The sequence below is a fragment of the Dromiciops gliroides genome, chromosome 6 (genome assembly GCF_019393635.1).
Source record: "Dromiciops gliroides isolate mDroGli1 chromosome 6, mDroGli1.pri, whole genome shotgun sequence".
Lineage (NCBI taxonomy): Eukaryota > Metazoa > Chordata > Mammalia > Microbiotheria > Microbiotheriidae > Dromiciops > Dromiciops gliroides.
Genome location: NC_057866.1, coordinates 139,114,468 through 139,133,036, shown reverse-complemented (window position 1 = coordinate 139,133,036; position 18,569 = coordinate 139,114,468). Strand labels below are relative to the sequence as shown.

At 39.2% G+C, this 18,569-nt stretch overlaps 1 protein-coding gene across 2 annotated transcripts in view; it reads right to left on the bottom strand.

Annotated features, from left to right (window-relative positions):
• Nucleotides 1-4,032: 4,032 nt before the first annotated feature.
• STAP1 (signal transducing adaptor family member 1) overlaps nucleotides 4,033-18,569 on the bottom strand; it is a 57,459-nt gene continuing 42,922 nt past the window's right edge. Inside the window, exons 7-10 of one of the 2 annotated variants that reach the window (XM_043970856.1) lie at nucleotides 11,198-11,267; nucleotides 9,194-9,290; nucleotides 5,094-5,207; nucleotides 4,033-4,282 (exon numbers count right to left, since the gene is read on the bottom strand). In XM_043970856.1, the coding sequence (XP_043826791.1) occupies nucleotides 4,269-4,282; nucleotides 5,094-5,207; nucleotides 9,194-9,290; nucleotides 11,198-11,267 (295 nt within the window). In that variant the 3' untranslated portion in view covers nucleotides 4,033-4,268. Of the gene's footprint in view, nucleotides 4,283-5,093; nucleotides 5,208-9,193; nucleotides 9,291-11,197; nucleotides 11,268-18,569 lie in introns of those variants that run through there. The other variant, XM_043970857.1, reaches the window with a different exon arrangement.

The following is an 18,569-nucleotide window of genomic DNA, read 5'->3' as shown; positions in this document are numbered from 1 at the left end:
ATTTTACGGGTGTCAAAATCCTTTTGTAGGTATAAACAAAATCAGTATTAAGTTCATTTTATGGTTATAACTATGTCCATTGAGACACAACCTTTTCTGTAAGTAATAGTTATTTCCAATCTGATCATTTCTTACCCCCATTGGAAAGCCATTGTGAGCTTCCAAGTGTTCTCCCTTTAATTGTACATGTGTACATTTCTCTAGTGTGAGATCTACATACATCAGTGACAAATATTAGATGTATAGATGAGTAAACATGATTTGTACAGGACCATCAGGTAATTTTTTTATTAAAATAATTAAATTCATAAAATGGGTATCTTTTTTTTAATTTAAGATATTTCTGTGTCTTGGTCCATCATTAATGTAGATTAAATATAATTTTGTATTACATTAATTTATACCAAGTTATTTTCATGCTTCTGTGAGAAAAATCTTGAGATTAAATGTAGGGTGCTGACAGGAAAACCCTTAATTAAGGGATCCTGGAGCATTATTACACACTCTTCCCCACTGGAAATCAAGGTGGTACAAGTAAGCAGTGAAGGAGTATCAACAGCAACTGTTTTGAAAATACTACCAGTAGTCCTAATTCTACTAGATCTGTAATTTAGAGTATTGTGGTTTAAGTGCATTTTAAGAAGTTACTGTGGGGCAGCTAGATGGCGAAGTGGATAGAGTACCGGCCCTGGAGTCAGTAGTACCTGAGTTCAAATCCGGCCTCAGACACTTAACACTTACTAGCTGTGTGACCCTGGGCAAGTCACTTAACCCCAATTGCCTCACCAAAAAAAAAAAAAAAAGAAGTTACTGTTACTTCTGATCTATAAAGTTGTCCTCACAAATTGTACGAATCAGAGTACCTGAGATTGTAGTTGAACATTTCTGTTTTTGTGTGTGCACTCTCTCCAATTCAGTGGAACAATATTGGAACTTGGCAGTAGAAAGGCCTAGTTCTAGTCCTGGGTGTGCTACCAACTCTGTGCCTTTGGGCATCTCACCCCAATAAAACATGAACTAGGCACCTACTAGATTCCAAGCACTCTGCTCATTGGTAGGGATTCAAAGATGAAATTGACTGCCCTCAGACTTAAATTCTCTTCTTTTGTTTAGAAAAGAAAAAATGGTGCTCATTACAAAAGGAAAACAGTAGTGACCCCTGTTGACTCCCCCAGTTTCAAGGCAGGTACTGTACTGTCTCATTTGGATTAGATAGTACCACAAAAAGGAGTGGTGTGGAAAGAACCATAAATTCCTAGTGAGAAGACCTAGATTCAAATCCCAGCTCTGCCGCATGCAAGCTTAGGTAAATAGCTTCATCTCTTTAAAGTCTCAGTTTCTTCCTTTATAAAGGGAGAAAGAGTGACCTAGAGGATCGCCAAAGTCAATCGTAGCTTTAAATTGATGTTGATGACGATGATGATGGTACTGATCATGGTGATAATGACGATGAAGGTATTCATCCAGTCATACCAGCTGACACAGATTTTAATTTCTCTAAGAGGGGGTGGGAAGGTCACATGGAGAAATGTAGGTAATGTAAAAACAAGATTATTTTAAAAGGACAGGATTTTCCCTTAGAATGCCTTTTACAAGATAACCTGTTGATCACTCCAACTAGCAAAAACGGGCTTTCTTGGGATCAGCAAATCCAAATAGGATTCAGAATCTGCCTTCTCAATATTTTTGATGTGGCAGTGCAGCATTTGAAATCCAGAAACAAAATAAATAACCTCCTGGAAAATACCATGTTTATTCTTAGTGTCTCCATTTTTTCCAGATTTTTGTAATTAAAGGTTTTTCGGTTTCTTTTCTGATGTTTTGCATTTTATGTAATGCAATATTTAATTTTCAACCTTTGTTCTGCTTCTTTGCCAGGAGTTATAGTTTATGATGTCTTTTATGGAGGACTATCTCCTTTACCAGGATGGTCATAGAAATGTAGCAATTCAACATTTTATCAAGGACCTACCATATGCCAGCCCTCAAAAATATAAAGAAATAAGAATTAAAGGCTTGGAATCTGTTAAATTATTCTAGGGGGGGAAAAAGTTCAGTTGCCATCTACCCTATCCCTTCACAGTATGTGTAAGTCAAGATTTATGCAGAGTTTTCTTTGTGTTAAACAAAATATTAGCACCTATTGGAGTGATGAAAGTTCTAGATGAGTTAGACTGGTTCTGAACTACCCATAATTATGGCTCTTTTTTTAGCATTGATCTAGAAAGTAGTGTTGCTGTCATTCAGAAATGGAGCCCTTTTCAGAGGACATACACTCCAAATTACACCTAAAGTCTGAATCTTTTCTATGATATCTCAAATAACCATCCAAACTTTCCTTGAAGGCCTCCAGCACCAGTGAACACAAGGAAATGGTTCCATTCTTAGAGACTCTAGTTATTAGGAAATTTGTCCTTTAATGGAGATGTACCTCATAACTTAAACCCATTCATCTACCCTCCGGCGCAGAGAACAAGTTTATTCCCTCCTAGTGTAAATCATATACGTACTTGACATTATCTATTCCACCTGAAGTTTTCTGTAGACTAAACATCCTAGTTTTTTTTCAACTGAATCCTAATGATGTGGTTTTCATAACCCTTGTCATTCTCCTGCACCGGACAGGTAATTTGTGTTTGTCCTTACTAATATATAATGTCCCGAACTATACACAGTCTTTAAGATATGATTTATTCGGGGCAAAGTCAGTAACATTATCAGCCCTGTGTTCTAGATAATAGGTTCTTAACCTGGGATGTATGAATTCAATTTGTAAAATATTTTGTTTAACTATTTTAAAATAATGGGTTTCTTTAGCAACTTTATTTTATGCATTTGTATATTCTTAAAAGGAGTTCATAGGCTTCACCAGACTGCCAAAGGGTCCAAGACACAAAAAGGTTAACCCAACCCTTGTAGGCTATACCATATATTTAATGTTGCTTAGGATTGATTTGGTTTCTTTTTATTTATTTTTGTTGCTCATACTATTTTTTTTTTTTTTTAGTGAGGCAATTGGGGTTAAGTGACTTGCCCAGGGTCACACAGCTAGTAAGTGTTAAGTGTCTGAGGCCGGATTTGAACTCAGGTACTCCTGACTCCAGGGCCGGTGCTCTATCCACTGCACCATCTAGCTGCCCCAGTTGCTCATACTATTAACTTAGAACTGACTTATCTTCCACTACTTAAGATGCACCCACAATCCACTGAATGATTCTTAAATTTCATTCTGTGGTGCCCCTCCCCACTCCACTAAGAATTTCCTTGCTCTCCAATGTTGTACATCAGCATTTTTTAACAGCCAGTTTTATAACTTGGACTATAATAAATAGTTGATTTTTTTTCCCTAATAACTCCAGTCTTCTGATCACCGCTGAAAAGCAAGCAGAATTTAAGATGTCTATCTAGCAGAACTCAAACGTGCCTCAAATTGTGTTTTCACCACCTGCAAATAGCTTTATAGAGAACTTTGCAATTTTAGGCTCCATTACCAGTCTCCATTGCCATCCCCACCTTGTAAATTATCTCTAGCCATAAGGTGAGAAACTATAGATAACCTAATTTTCTAATGTGACCTTAGGCATGTCGAACATTCAGTTTCAGTTATCTATAAAATGAGGCAGTTGAACTAGCTGATTTCTGAAATCTCTTATAACCATGAGTCTGAAATCCTTTGAGAAAGTAAAATAAGAGGAAACCAAATGCCAAAAAAAAAGATAAGGCTCATTTATTTTAAATAATGAAGACTGGGAATTATGGTCCTCCCACACTGGATTAAGTGTTTTGTTTTGTTTTTCATCTTAATGATCAAATGCTTCCCTATCTGGTAAATTAAAATGTGGAAAGTTCAAGTCAAACTTCAAACAAGGCCTAGTGAGGCATTGGAACTACTACAGTTTAACAAAATCTTTTAGGAGAATAGTATATGGAAATTAATTTAGACTAACCAAACCACAAAAAGAATTCAAATTTCATTTACAGAGATTAATGTCAGTTTATAAAAGGATGTGAGAATATGTACATGCCCAGAGATCCTTCACAGTAGTAATCTTTGTATAAGAGGGTGACTCTACCAAAACAACATTCCACACGTGTGGTGCTTGGGTGTGACTGTTCATCAAAATCAGGAGACACCAAGGAATCTTGCTAGAAAGAATTTTTGAAATAGGTTTTCCCAAGATCAGGCAGGTTGATTTATAATTTTATTTTCGTCAGTGTCCACTTTTTTCTTCCATTTCTCTCTTTTCCCTTCTCATTTTATTGGATTCTCAACCTGGAAATTCTGTTGAAGAAATGTTGAAATTAGTCAAGAATAATAAATAACCTTCTAAAAAGGACAATAGTTGTCAATAGGTTCCTGGCTCCCAAACTAATTTTTTTCTGTTTTTTTAGCATATTCAAGTGCCACTTTCTTTTCATTTTATTTAAAACATTGGTTTCTCCTAAATAACTTATGCTTTGAGAAACAGTTTATTTTTATTCCTGAATTGATATGGCATGTAATCATAAATCATCTCAGTTACAAATGCTAACCACATCTTAGGAGGCAGAATGAGCAAGGTGTAGCGGTAATTGTGTTTCTAGGTACCGGTTCTCTGAGAATACAACTTTATAACCCTAAATTGAGAGAAACTAGGAAAACCATAGGAAATTACAAAGTCTAAGAAACTGAATTGCGCTAAAGGGTGAATATAATTCAAAGTAAAAATAGAGATGAGCAGTACCTCTACCATAGGTAACAGTGACTCCAGATTATTAGAGTTACTCAGGGGCAGCTAGGTGGTGCAGTGGCTAAAGCACCGGCCCTGGATTCAGGAGTACCTGAGTTCAAATCCAGCCTCAGACACTTGACACTAGCTGTGTGACCCTGGGCAAGTCACTTAACCCCCATTGCCCCACCCCACCCCCCAAAAATAAAGTTACTCTACATTATTACTAGAAGATATAAGCTGACCTTCCATCCTAAATATGAAACATTGTTTTACCTTCAAAAAACATTTGGGAACTTAAAATGTGAATCACCCATACTCTAAAGTAGCTTTCAGTTCAGTTGCCAATATTTCTGAAAAGAAAAATAAATCTGTGTTTCTCACCATTCACATAATCATTCACATGAGGTCTAACAGCATTTTTGATCACTGGTCGCACAAGAGGTTGCTCTTGCCTCCATGGAGAAATTTTAATAGGTGAATCTGCCTTTGTGTGTCCTAAAGGAACAAAAAAAAGTAAAGAAGTAACCTCATTTTCTTGGTGTTTTACTGTCAAGTTGTATAAATAAAAACATCAGAAGCAATGAATGGCTACATTTTTTGTAATAGCTTGCTACCCATAATCAAGGTATAATATCAATATTTTACAAACACCTACAATCAATGATGACAACAATGGTTCTCTAAATGTGGACTGAGTTTGACTAAGTATTCCACAAAATGTATGCAACTCATACTTAAAACATGTGCAAGTCTCTCCTAATGCCTTGAATTCTTTATAGCAAAAAAGTTTTGAGAATCACCAGCCTAGGGCAATTATTAATCTGGAAAAAAAAAAGATTATTCTTAGTAATAAATGTATAAACCTAATTCTTAATTCATAAATTTGCTAATGGTTTATCCACTTAGATATTGGCCTCAATATACATATTATATCTTCTGAATATGAGATCAGTTAGGTCAGTCTGAATTATTTCACTGAAAAAAGTCACATAACATACTTCTGAAAATTTATGCATTGTGCAAGTCTCTCCTAATGCCTTGAATTCTTTATAGCAAATCTTGAGCAAAAAAGTTTTGAGAATCACCAGCCTAGGGCAATTATTAATCTGGGAAAAAAAAGATTATTCTTAGTAATAAATGTATAAACCTAATTCTTAATTCATAAATTTGCTAATGGTTTATCCACTTAGATATTGACCTCAATATGCATATTACATCTTCTGAATATGAGATCAGTTAGGTCAGTCTGAATTATTTCACTGAAAAAAGTCACATAACATACTTCTGAAAATTTATGCATATTTACATTGACTCATGGCTATTCGAGAGGAAAATTTTGTGGATTCTCTTCCCTTTCACAAAGACAAAAACAGAGATAATGTAAAGGGAAAAACCTTGGATGTTCTCCCTCAGAGAAGACCTGACCCCTAGAAAATAGATGGGATTCATTTGTTTTAGGTGCAAGAGATTAATCTAGAGGCTTTCATTAGTTAGTTAGAGATTCTTAATAGTTTTTTAAAGTCAGGAGAGCTAACCTACAGGAATCTGGTAGTATGGGAGTAGAAGTCTATAGTAGGGTTTTGTAGCCAGCTCGGCATCAATGCTCCTAGGAGGGGACCTTATGGATTGAGTGAGCCCACTTACCCCAGAAATCTAGGGGATATAGTGTCCCTGAGTGTGCCCCCTGAGGTATTGGGCTAAGGAAGGGAGCTTTTCTTTCTGTGCTATATCATGAAAGTAAAAATCATTTGTAAAAGCTTTTTAAAGGGAAAAAAAGGCATTTGTTAACCAATGTTTGATAAGTCAGATTTGGGAGGGGGAGGAATGTAAGAGAAACAGAAACTTCCAGGAATTATTAGACTAGTTAACAAAATAGCTTTTATAACATCCATACTGATCACTTCAACAAACTTTATTAAGCTCAATCTATGTGCTAGTCACTAGGAATATAAAAACAAAATAGAAAAGTAGTATCTAAAAGTATGTTCTGCTGGGAGGGTTACAACTTTATTTTGGAGAGGAAGTAAATGACTGTTTTCTTGTTAATTCTCTCTTGATTATAAAATGGGATGCACTAGGAAGGCTCCAGCACAGGTTCTGCATAGGCTTAAAAGACAAAGCCGTAAAAAATTAAAGAAAACAGCTTTCAGGTGCAAATAAACATTTCTCCCCTAGGAAAGGTCTGAAGATTGAATACCTGAATCGAATAAGAAAAGTCCTGCCAGACTTGCCTCCAAGGCATAGACAGTATTCATACCTTTGTCCCTGGCCACTTGCCTACATCAAATTCCCAAAAGGGTATTACAGGTGAAAATGACTGTATTGAAATGAATTACTCTAAGGCTACTGGAGCAGCTTTTGGGTCAGGAAGAATGTGTCCAATAGAAAAAGCAACCTTTCTCCCATCTGCTACAGGAGCTAAAGTTCTGAGGGAGTCAAAGGGAAGAAGCTTCTACAGATCCTAAGTTAAGGGTCATTGGCCTAACCCAGTGGTTCCCATTTAGTGGGTTTGGGATAATGGTGCAAGGATTTTGTGCTAAAAATTCTTTAACGGTGCCATAAGCAGTTAAAAAGCAAACAAACCAAACAATTATGTTCTAAACTGTCACCCGATTGTCTCTAAATCACCACAAGGACCCACATTTACGGACTGGTTGCTTGTTTTCAGCCCTCTTCACCTCATTCAACTCACCCCCTTTTATTATTCCTGCCTCTCCATTACCATCTCCATTTTCATATTGTCAACAAAATGTGAAGTACCTTGAATTCAGGGACTATTTCTATTTTTCACTTTGTGTTCTTCTAGCCTAGTAGAGTACCTTGCATGTAACAGATGAGTAATAAATGTTCACTGAACTGAGTTGAATTCCCCACTGCCTGCTGAACTCTGACCCCTGGAAGTTCTGCTAGCCTCTAAAATTTAACACAACTGACTGTACTCATTATTTTCCCCTCCAGATCAGCTTCTTATTTTGACTTTATTTCTGTGAAAGGCACGGTAATTCTCCCATTCATCCAGGCTTAAATCTCTATACTCAACTAAAAACTCCATCTCTCATCTCTGGGAATGTTCATCCCCCACCCCCACACCCAAACAGTTACCAAATATTACCAATTCTTTCTCCTAAACATCTCTGTCATGGAGTGCAGAGCACCCCAGAAGTTTTCTGGGGCACATCAAGGAATCTTCTCCTTGAGAAACTAAACCAGAGGACAGATACCCTAGAGAGATAAGCGGAACCAGTTTGGAGTGAGCTAGCTTTGGGACCTCCACCCTTCATTCTGGTCTCCCTTACCCCTGGGGAGATAAATTTGGGTGTGGCTGCAGCCTTTGTGTCCCTCACCCAATTCCTCTAGTGGGGTATGGTCCTCCACTCCTCACCCATTTCCCCCAGCTACCACCAGTGGTTCCTCACTAAAGGAACTTTCCACAGTCAAATGGTCACCCCTCACCCCCATCAGTCCTCTATAAAAGTACCTGCCAGTCTACTGCTCAAGGAGATTGGTACTTCTGAGCCACATGCTTTGTGCCTATCTCCCCATGAGAAGTCCAAGGATTTCTTTCATGGTTTCCCTTCCCTCCCCCCTTCCCTTCCCTTGCTCCTAAATAAACTACCATCTTATTCTAACTACTTTTGTGTGCAAGAGGGTGTAATTCTTTAAAGAGGAATTCCTAAAAACCCCAACCCCTAACCAAACCCTGTACCCCATTTCCCCCCATATCAGTTCTTTTTTTAAAAAAAATATTGATGTTAATTGTGAGGGAAAAATTCATCCTCTTCTCAATAATTCTCAGGAACTCAGCAGCGAGGTGACCGAGGTGACAAAGGCTTTATTTTCTTCTCATGAGAAGGAGGCACCCTAGTGTGCAGCTAGTGGGTGCCCAGAAAGGGGGATTGCAGGCCCTGTTTTATACCCTAGTCCCTAACGCGAATGGACCTTCCCCTTTTTCATCACTGGTCGGGGTTACAATCTACGGGCAAAAACTAGCTAATCGGAACGCAGTATTCCTACCCCTCTTCCTTGTATGGGCATAACTCAGGAGTGGACCTTATACTTCCTTATATGGACAGAACTCTGGAGAGGACCTAATTGAGAGCACAGCTCCTTGAACCATGTGACCTTGCTAACCTGAGGGGGAGGAGGGGATCTGAGACCTTTGTCCTACAAACAGGTCAGGGGAGTATGACTGATTTGTTATATCCACATTGAGAGGAGACAACTACCCATTTTTCACATTAATTTCTTACTTTCATTCCTACTGCAAATGCACACAGTTCACTTCATACCTGAACTATTACAAGAAACAGGAGCAACTAGGTGGCACAGTGGATAGAGCACTGGCCCTGGATTCAGGAGGACCTGAGTTCAAATCTGGCCTCAGACACTTGACACTTACTAGTTGTGTGACCCTGGGCAAGTCACAACCCCAATTGCCTCAAAACAAACAAACAAACAAACAAACAAACCAAGAAACGTACCAGGATTTTCACTGGTTGAATATATAAATGGTCTTAGGTTTCCTCGAGTTTCCTTCACAAAATAATCAATGACACTGAAGAGGTTTGGGAGTGTCACCTGAGTATTAACAAGACAGAAAACATAAGAGGTAGAACACAGGTTATGTCTAATCACCACAGAACCAATCTAGTAATAACTGCTCCCTACAACTGCCCAGTCTAATTGTATAAAACATAATACAACACCTCAGGAGGTACAGAATTACCACCATTTAATGTCTGCTTGAAGGGGTGGCCAGGGAAACTGGGGAGGGGTGTTAGCCAGTGGGGCAGGTAAAGTGGTGTAGGGCAGAAGGAGGCTGAGCCCTTAGCTCAATGTGCATGTTCCCCACATACACACACTTTTATACAAGTTGAGAAATCATTTTAAAATGAAAATCAAGGTCAGATGAAAAGGAATCACACAAAAAAGGCAATTTCATACACTATCAACGATGTAGTATCACACTATATGAAATTACTACATTTCATACTATATGAAATAAAAAATACCATTTCAATATTAGCTGGTGGAGTCACCTCTTCCCCTAGTCATTGCCCTCCTCAAACAATGCTGGTTACCCACTGCCCCAAAGGTTGAGGTTAGTGCAGTCATCCCGATGGGCTCAATCTTAATCTGCCTTTACACATTTAGAATGTTCTAAAAAGCTAAACCAGGGATAGAAACTGAGGGATTCTAGGAGAAGGTTAGAGGCTAGAAACCAAATGAGAGATGAGTCTGCCAGCTGCTTTGCTGCCTCCAATTAAAGCGCATCCTCTCTCTGCTCTAGAGGATGTGGTCACAACACAGGAAATTCTATGGCTTTCCTCTTCCTCTCCATTGAGTTGGAAGCAATGAGACTGGGAAAGCAAGGGGCAGGGCAAAGAGGCATTTCTTTGAGACCCATCAGTTTCCTGTAAACTGAAGCATTATCAGCTTCCTTCCTCAGACTCTGCCCTATGACTTTAAGCTGCTTTCTTTCCCTCAGTCCAAAAAATCAGATCACTTCCCCAACCACTGATGAAATGGAAGCACCCATAATGGCATAAAGAATGAAGGAAGAGGGGCAGCTAGGTGGCGCAGTGGATAGAGCACTGGCTCTGGAGTCAGGAGTACCTGAGTTCAAATCCAGCCTCAGACACTTAACACTTACTAGCTGTGTGACCTTGGGCAAGTCACTTAACCCCAATTGCCTCACTAAAAAAAAAAAAAAGGAAAGAAAGAAAAAAAAAAAGAATGAAGGAAAGGGTTTCTTTACCTCACCTCTTCCACTGTTAATTTTCAGGTGACCGCAAAAAAAAAAAGAATTAATTTGCAGGTGAAAGAAGTAAGAGAGGTTGTATGGGGAGAGAGGGAGGACCATTTTCCCAAGCATTTCCTTTAAGATTTGAAATTGAATGGAATTTAAGAAAGCCTAAGTTTCTCTGCTTCATCCTAATTCTTTTTTTTTTTTTTTTCCGGGGCAATGGGGGTTAAGTAACTTGCCCAGAGTCACACAGCTAGTAAGTGTCAAGTGTCTGAGGCGGGATTTGAACTCCGGTACTCCTGAATCCAGGGGCAGTGCTTTATCCACTGCACCACCTAGCTGCCCCGCTTCATCCTAATTCTAAAAAAACTTTTAAACTTTTGTACTTGGGGGAATTTAAGTCAGATGTCTAGCAAAATTTATGTTCTGTCTCACCCTAAACATAATCTAAATTTTGAAAGAATTGTGTAAAGAGAACAAGGGAAAGGGCTGCTGTCACTTCCTGAATCTTTACAACCTTCCACCCCTACTCCCATACCACCCAATCCTAAATTGTCCCCCTGGACACTCCCCACCCTGAGAATCTGCTAGCCTCAATGCTCTTAATTTTTCATCAGCACAAATTTCCTGAGCAATAAAGAATCATCTTTTTTTTTAACCTTCTTTATAGTTCTAGAGGCAGAAGTCTGGACCAAGTTAACCTGTAACAAAGATAGTTAAAACAAAGATAATGACTTACTGGCTTTTCCAGTTCAATTGTGTAGTTGGCTCCTATCCTCACCACTCTGTAGTGCTTTATTGTTGGAGTGCTGAAATAAAGCAAAAAAAAAAAAATCTTTCCTATTTGTTCTTGTTGTGAGGAGGAAAAAATAAAACTAAAGATATATATGACAAATACAATTTCCACCCAGCCCAGCAAAAATGATCTCCATGTCTTTTCCCGAGCTACTAGAGGCTAGTGATCTGGGGATCTGAATCAAAGATAGTGATTAGTGAGAAGAAAAGTCCTTCAATACTTAAAGGATTCACCATTTCATGTCATTTCATGACATCTCAGAAGAAAATAATGTCACATTTACATAAGTGCTTTTAAGGTTTGCAAAATACTTATCTCACAACCATCCACCAAGGAATATAATAAACAGCTAGCATTTATGGAGCACTTTAAGCTTTGCAAAGTGCTTTATAAATACCTCATTTTATCCTCACAACAACCCTAGGAGATAAATGCTATTTTTACAGAGATGGGTAGGAGATAAAATTCTCCCCATTGGATGGATGAAAAGACTGAAGCAGGGAGAGATTAAATGGATATGTTTTATTATTATCCCCATTTTATATATGGGGAAACTAAGGTGGGCAGAAGTAAAGTAGCTTCCAGGATCAGGTATGAACTCAAGTCTTCCTGTTACTAAGTCTAGCACTGTATCTACTGTTGTCACCTAGTGGTTCCTTTTACAGATAGGGAAAATGAGGAGTAAATAATTCAGGTGATTTGACCAAGGTAGTCAGTATTACGTTTAAAGATAATAATTGTTGGGACTGTGATGGTTAGGACGGCTGAAATAAAACCATCCCCTGGTAGCCACGCTCTTAGCGATGAGCTTTGGACATAGGAATACAGTTCTACATCTTGTCCATCTAGAGTTCACATTCAAAGGCTTTCTATATTGATAGGCCGGACTAAAACTTGCACCACCCTGATACAGACTGAAAGAATCCAGGGCCACCTCTGTGCCATGATTAACAGCAGCATAGGAGATAAATGGAAGTGGAATGTAGAAAATGAAATATCAAGGCGGGCCAGACAGCCTTGCAGGAAGAAACAATCATTTAACTTTAAAAAGGTGCCACTAACTCACTTAGCAGATTAGGTTATGGTAGTTTAACTCCTTATACTCTATTCCTATGTAAATATGCCTGTGACTTTTCCTACTGTTATGGGCCCATAGCACCCCAAAAGTTCTCTGGGGCACATCAAAGAACCTTCTCCTGGAGAAATTAAACCAGAGAATAGACACACCTAGAGAGATAAGTGAAACCAGATTGGACTGAGCTAGCTCTGGGACCCCCACCCTTCAATCTAGTCTCCCTTACCCCTGGGGAGATGAATTTGGGTGTGGCTGCTTCCTTTGTGCCCTGAGGAGAGAGATGGCTAGAGAGATCTGCAGCCACTCCTCACCCAACTCCTCCAGCCACCACCAGTGGGGGATGGTCCTCCCTCACTAAGGGAACTTTCCACAGTCAGGTGGTCACCCCCATCAGTCCTCTATAAAAGTACCTGCCTGTCTCCTGCTTAAGGAAATTGGTATCTCAGAGCCATGCTCTGTGCCACGCCTTTCTCCCCATGAGAAGTCCAAGGATTTCTTTCATGGTTTCCCTTCCTTTCCCTTCCCTTGCCCCTAAATAAACGACTATCTTATTCTAACTGCTTTTGTGTGCAAGAGGGTGTAATTCTTTAAAGAAGACCCCAAACCCCTACCCCTACCCAAACCCCCACCCTATTTTCCCCATGACACTACCAATACCTGGTTATACAGAAAATTTTAACAAACAGGAACCATAAGTTTCTTAAACTATGGGTCACAACCCTGTCGATGTGAAAAATAATAAAACAATCAATATAACAACAAATAGGAACCATACCAGTACTGAGGTAGCTAAATCCAGTAGATGAATCTTAAAATATATTCAGTGTTGTCCTATTTACTAATAACTAGGTTCTATCTCAGGGCAACTAGGTAGCACAGTGAATGGGCCTAGAGTCAGAAAGATCAGAGTTCAAATGTCACCTTAGATACTTACTAGCTGTGTGACCCTGGGCAAGTCACCTAACTCCTGCTTGCATAAAACTGGAGAAGGAAATTCCAAACCACTCCAACATTTTTGCCCAAAAAGGCCCATGGATACTTGGACCATGGGGTCACTGACTGTCAGACATGACTGAACAACAACAGGTACTCCCTGAAGCTCTGAGATGAGAATTTAGTGTCTGTCTTGTATTTTTTTTTTGTTCCCTTTTAAGTTATGTCTTTCCCCAACCTTGCCCCAAATGTTGAAAAATTAACCCTCATTATTTGTTTAGGATTATTTGTTTCAGAGAAATACCAATTCTAGACTTGCCCAATAAGTAAGGCTTGTCCTAAGCAAAACCATATGACACATGAAATTTCACTTCAGTGTCTTTATTCCTGATTCATAACCTCTCCCCCACTTTAGAGGTTTAGGGTATTCTACTCTGACCACAATCCTAGATAGCACCTCATGATCTCAGCCTATCAGCACCTGTTCTCATATAGCCATCAACTTGGGGGATATCAGAAATGACCTAACATAAAAGTATTTCTGATTAATAACTCCTTACCCAGGATATTATTTTTATGTTACACTTAACACAGGACAATGCCTAACCCAAAATAATGATTCTTTAATGGCAATTCAGACATCAATTATAGGATGTTGGGGAAGATTTGGGGGGAAAAAAAGGAGGGGCTTCCCAGTGTTCCTCCAAACACATGACTTTATTTCTAAGGCCAACCTTGCCTATGTATAGCTGTACTGACAGTGAAAGAAGTCGTTAGTACCTGCTGTTAACATTTAAAATTTCACTAGTCCCAATAAATACAATGTTGCACAAAACTGCCTGGTTACCATTTCTGAATTCCAACTTTGTGTAAGTGGGGAAAAAAATTACTGGGACTCAGATTCACAGTTGTAGTTGGCATGAGAAGCCACATTTCCTTCCACTAGTTATTGATTGTAACCCTGTCTCTCACCTCAGCCCTATTATTCTTTTTTCAAGGATTAGTTGGAATAAAAAAAGATGCAGGTACAACTTGCTATCTTGAGATTTTCTGGTTGAATTTTTTTTTGGGGGGGTGGGTCAATGAGGGTTAAGTGACTTGCCCAGGGTCACACAGCTAGTCAGTGTCAAGCGTCTGAGGCCAGATTTGAACTCAGGTCCTCCTGAATCCAGGGCTGGTGCCTTAACCACTGTGCCACCTAGCTGCCCCCTCTGGTTGAAATCTTAATGAAACACACACACACACACACACACACACTGTAAATTACTTTGTATGGCACTGAGACTCATAGGATTTAGAGTTAGATGGGAACTTAGAGATCACCTAGCTCAAGCCCCTCATTTTCCAGATGAAGAAGCTGAGGCCCTAAGTGAAGAAGCTTGCTCTAGCTCACATGAGTAATAAGTAGCAAAGTTAGGGTTCAAGTTCAGATCTTCTGACTCTAAAGCCAATGCTCTTTCTACTACACCACCCTACCTCTTACTGGTTCTAAGACTTTGACCCAAGTTCTTAGGAAGATGTAATCTGTTGGTAAATCGTAACTTGCTAACCACCAATAACAATTTATAGAAGAAAGATAAAAATAAAACAGGAAGTTGTGTTTTGAGACCAACCTCTTATCTTTTGAATTCACATACCCTAGAATTGGGCCAGTGAGAATGCTGTCCTCCATCAAGAGAAGGGTCACTTTATTAATCCTGGCATAGAATGATGCTGTCCCTCCCTAATCTAAAAACTCATGATTGATTAACAGGTGGAATTTTTGCCTCCCTACAGCTGCTTCAGTATAAGCAATGTGCTCTTTGTTGCTCCTGTTTTGCCAGACACACTCTTTGACTCACATGACTGAATTGCTTTTCTTGTCCCATCTATCTATAAGAGAGATTTGGTTTTGTGGGCAACACAGGTGTTTCCTCACACTGGATTGCTGCCAAACTCTTGACAATAAATTCTTCGTGCTCAGGAACCCAATAAGATCGAGTAAGTTAAATTTTCTTCTATCCAGCTGGAAAGAAGAGTATTGGACTGAGAGAGACAAAAGACTTGAGTTTGAGCCCCGACTCTGCCCCTTCCTAGGTATGCATTGCTTGGGTAAATCATTTGAAGAGTGTGAGCCTCAGTTTGCTCATGAATAAAAGGAGAGGACTAGGTTCAGTATGACCTCTCGGGTCCCTTCCAACCCTAGCATTCTGATATTCACTGCCATTGCTATTCCTCACTATTAAGTATTTAGATTCTGTCTAGCATAGATAAGGAAAATACAATAAGAATGACAGAAATATTGTGTGTGTTTGCTTGGTTTGGGGGTGTTGTTTTTTTTGAGGGGCAATGAGGGTTAAGTGTCTTGCCCAGGGTCACACAGCTAGTAAGTGTCAAGTGTCTGAGGTCGGATTTGAACTCAGGTCCTCCTGAATCCAGGGGCAGTGCTTTCTATTCCCCCCCCCTTCCATGTTTTGGTTTTGGTTCGTTTGTTTTGTTTTATTTTTGTTTGTTTGGGGGGGGGGGTTGCGAGGCAATGAGGGTTCAGTGACTTGCCCAGGGTCACACAGCTAGTAAGTGTCAAGTGTCTGAGGTCAAATTTGAACTCAGGTCCTCCTGAATCCAGGGCTAGTGCTTTATCCACTGCACTGCCTTAGCTGTCCCCCTCCCCCCTCCCCCGAGTTTTGTTTTTTGTTCATTTGTTTGTTTTGGTTTTTGGTTTTTTGTTTGTTTTCGGGGGGGGGGCGGGTTGCTAGGCAATGAGGGTTAAGTGACTTGCCCAGGGTCACACAGCTAGTAAGTGTCAAGTGACTGAGGTCGGATTTGAACTCAGGTCCTCCTGAATCCAGGGCCAGTGCTCTATCCACTGTGACACCTAGCTGTCCCCCCCCCCCGCCCCTTGTTTTTTAAAAGCTCTGCTGTGGCACTTTGGAAGAGACACAGATACTCTCAGAATCATATTCTTCAGAGTTACTTTGTTCACTGTGAAGAATAACAAATACAAGAACCTCTGGAAATATAAAACAACTAAATCATCAAAATGCACATGGGAACTTGGATACCTGGATATTCTAATTGGATCATTCCATTTTCCTACTTCTGTGATAGCTCTCTGTGAACCTGCTTCAAAATGAATAGAATTTTCCCCAAGAATATTGTCATACAGGATAAAATACCAGCCCTGAATTTAGGAGGACCTGAGTTCAAATCTGACCTCAGACACTTCACATTTACTAGCTGTATAACCCTGGGCAATTCACTTAAACCTCATTGCCCCACCAAAAAAAAAAACAAAAAGAATATTGTCATACAGATACTTATGAAACTAAAAATTCAAAGTAGGAATTTACAATTTAATTCAAATTAGGAATTCACAAAAAACTTAATCTTTCAACTTTGATACTAACTCCTTTTATGGATTCTTCATCTGTTCTTCAAGAGCAAAAGCTTTGTCAAACTGAGGGAATTTCCTGGTATGTGTCATAATGTAGAATTGATGAAAAACAATTTCTCTCACATGATGTAAGTGTATATAATGTAAACTGTAACTCAAGAATGTGGCACTGAACCATACTGGATAGGCCAGTATTCTAAAAATTGCATTTGGTCAAAAACCACATCCACAGTCAAAATGCTCAGCTATGTGGAAAATTCAATGTGCAGTCTGGATCGACAAGCTTAGAGGAGGCAGCATAGCAGAATGGAAAGATGTTGATATTTTACACTGTAAGAAACAACAAATGTGAGGAACTTTTTAAAAAGGGGAAAATTTTTAAATAAACTAATGAATAAATTAAGAAGAACCAGAAAAGCAATATATACAATGTTTACAACCATGTAAAGGGAAAGAACAACGAAACAAAACTGAACTCTGTAATTATAATGTCCAAGCTTGATCCCAGAAGAGATTAGAAGATGTATGCCTCTCATTCTGCTGGAGAGGTGGAAAATTATTAGTGTAGAATGTTACCAATGCTGTTTATATATTGATTGATTTGGGCTGATTTTTTTTTCTTTAACAAAGAAAGGCTTACTGGGTAAGGATACGTTCAGAAATTAGTGTGATATAAATACAAAGCATCAACAAAACTTTTCATAAAGAGGGAAGGGAAGGAAAGGGGAGGGAATGGGAGAGGTGAGGAAAGAAGGAAGGAAGGAAGGAAGGAAGGAAGGAAGGAAGGAAGGAAGGAAGGAAGGAAGGAAGGAAGGAAGGAAGGAAGGAAGGAAGGAAGGAAGGAAGGAAGGAAGGAAGGAAGGAAGGAAGGAAGGAAAGAAGGGAGGGAAGGAGGGAGGAAGAAAGGAAGTAAAGAAGGAAGGGAGGGAGGGAGGAAGGAAGAAATCTGAAGAAAATTGGATTGGAAGTCAGAAGACCTAAACTTGAGTATTAAATTCCTGATTTCCTCAATTACATGCATTTCTTCCCTCTTTAGAATATGCCTTAGACTGCTTTGTGTTCACAGACAGATAGACAGACACACACACACACACACACACACACACACACACATGGGGAAAGGGAAATTATACAACCTGAAAAATACCACCATCCAGGAATCAGCTGAGAATACACAGCAGAGCTCCTGTCACCTTCCAGCTTCCAGCCAGAATGGTGAATTCTCCTCCCCCTTCCCAGAAGCCCCACACAGCCCCCAGCCAATTGACTGGCTGCTCTGACAGTCATATGACTGCCCTCACTAGGCTTCCAATCATTATAATTTTGTCAGCCCTATGTAGGTGTGGCAAGTGGTGATGACTTGAGGTGCCAGCACCATGGCAACGGCTACAACCAGTGGGCGGAGCACTGTGCAGTTTGCGGAGCCCCAGGCCAGTGCGCACTGAGGCATAAAAACCTCAAATAACAATTAATTCTTTACAATATAGTGCAAAGATTTATAGCAATTCTTTTTACAGTGTCAAAGAACTGGAAATTAGGTAGGTATCCATCAATTAGGAAATAAATGAATAAATGAACTGATGCAGATTGAAGTGAGAAAAACCAAAAGAATAATTTTTACAATAATGATAATATGGTAAAAATGAACAATTATGAAAGACTTAAAAACTATAAATACAATGATTAACCATGATTCCAAAGGGCTGATGATGAAGTATGTTGCCCACCTCCATACAGAGAGGTGACACACTAAATATTCAGAATGAGACAAGACCAATGTGGGAGTTCATTTACAAAGCATATTTGTTAGAAGGGGTTTGTTTCTCTTTTGTTTTTGTTAAGAGGGTGGAAAGGAGAAAATAAAAACTTGATAATTTTTAAAAATAAAAATTAATTATGAAAATAAAATATCTATAGGCCCAAGATTTTGCTTG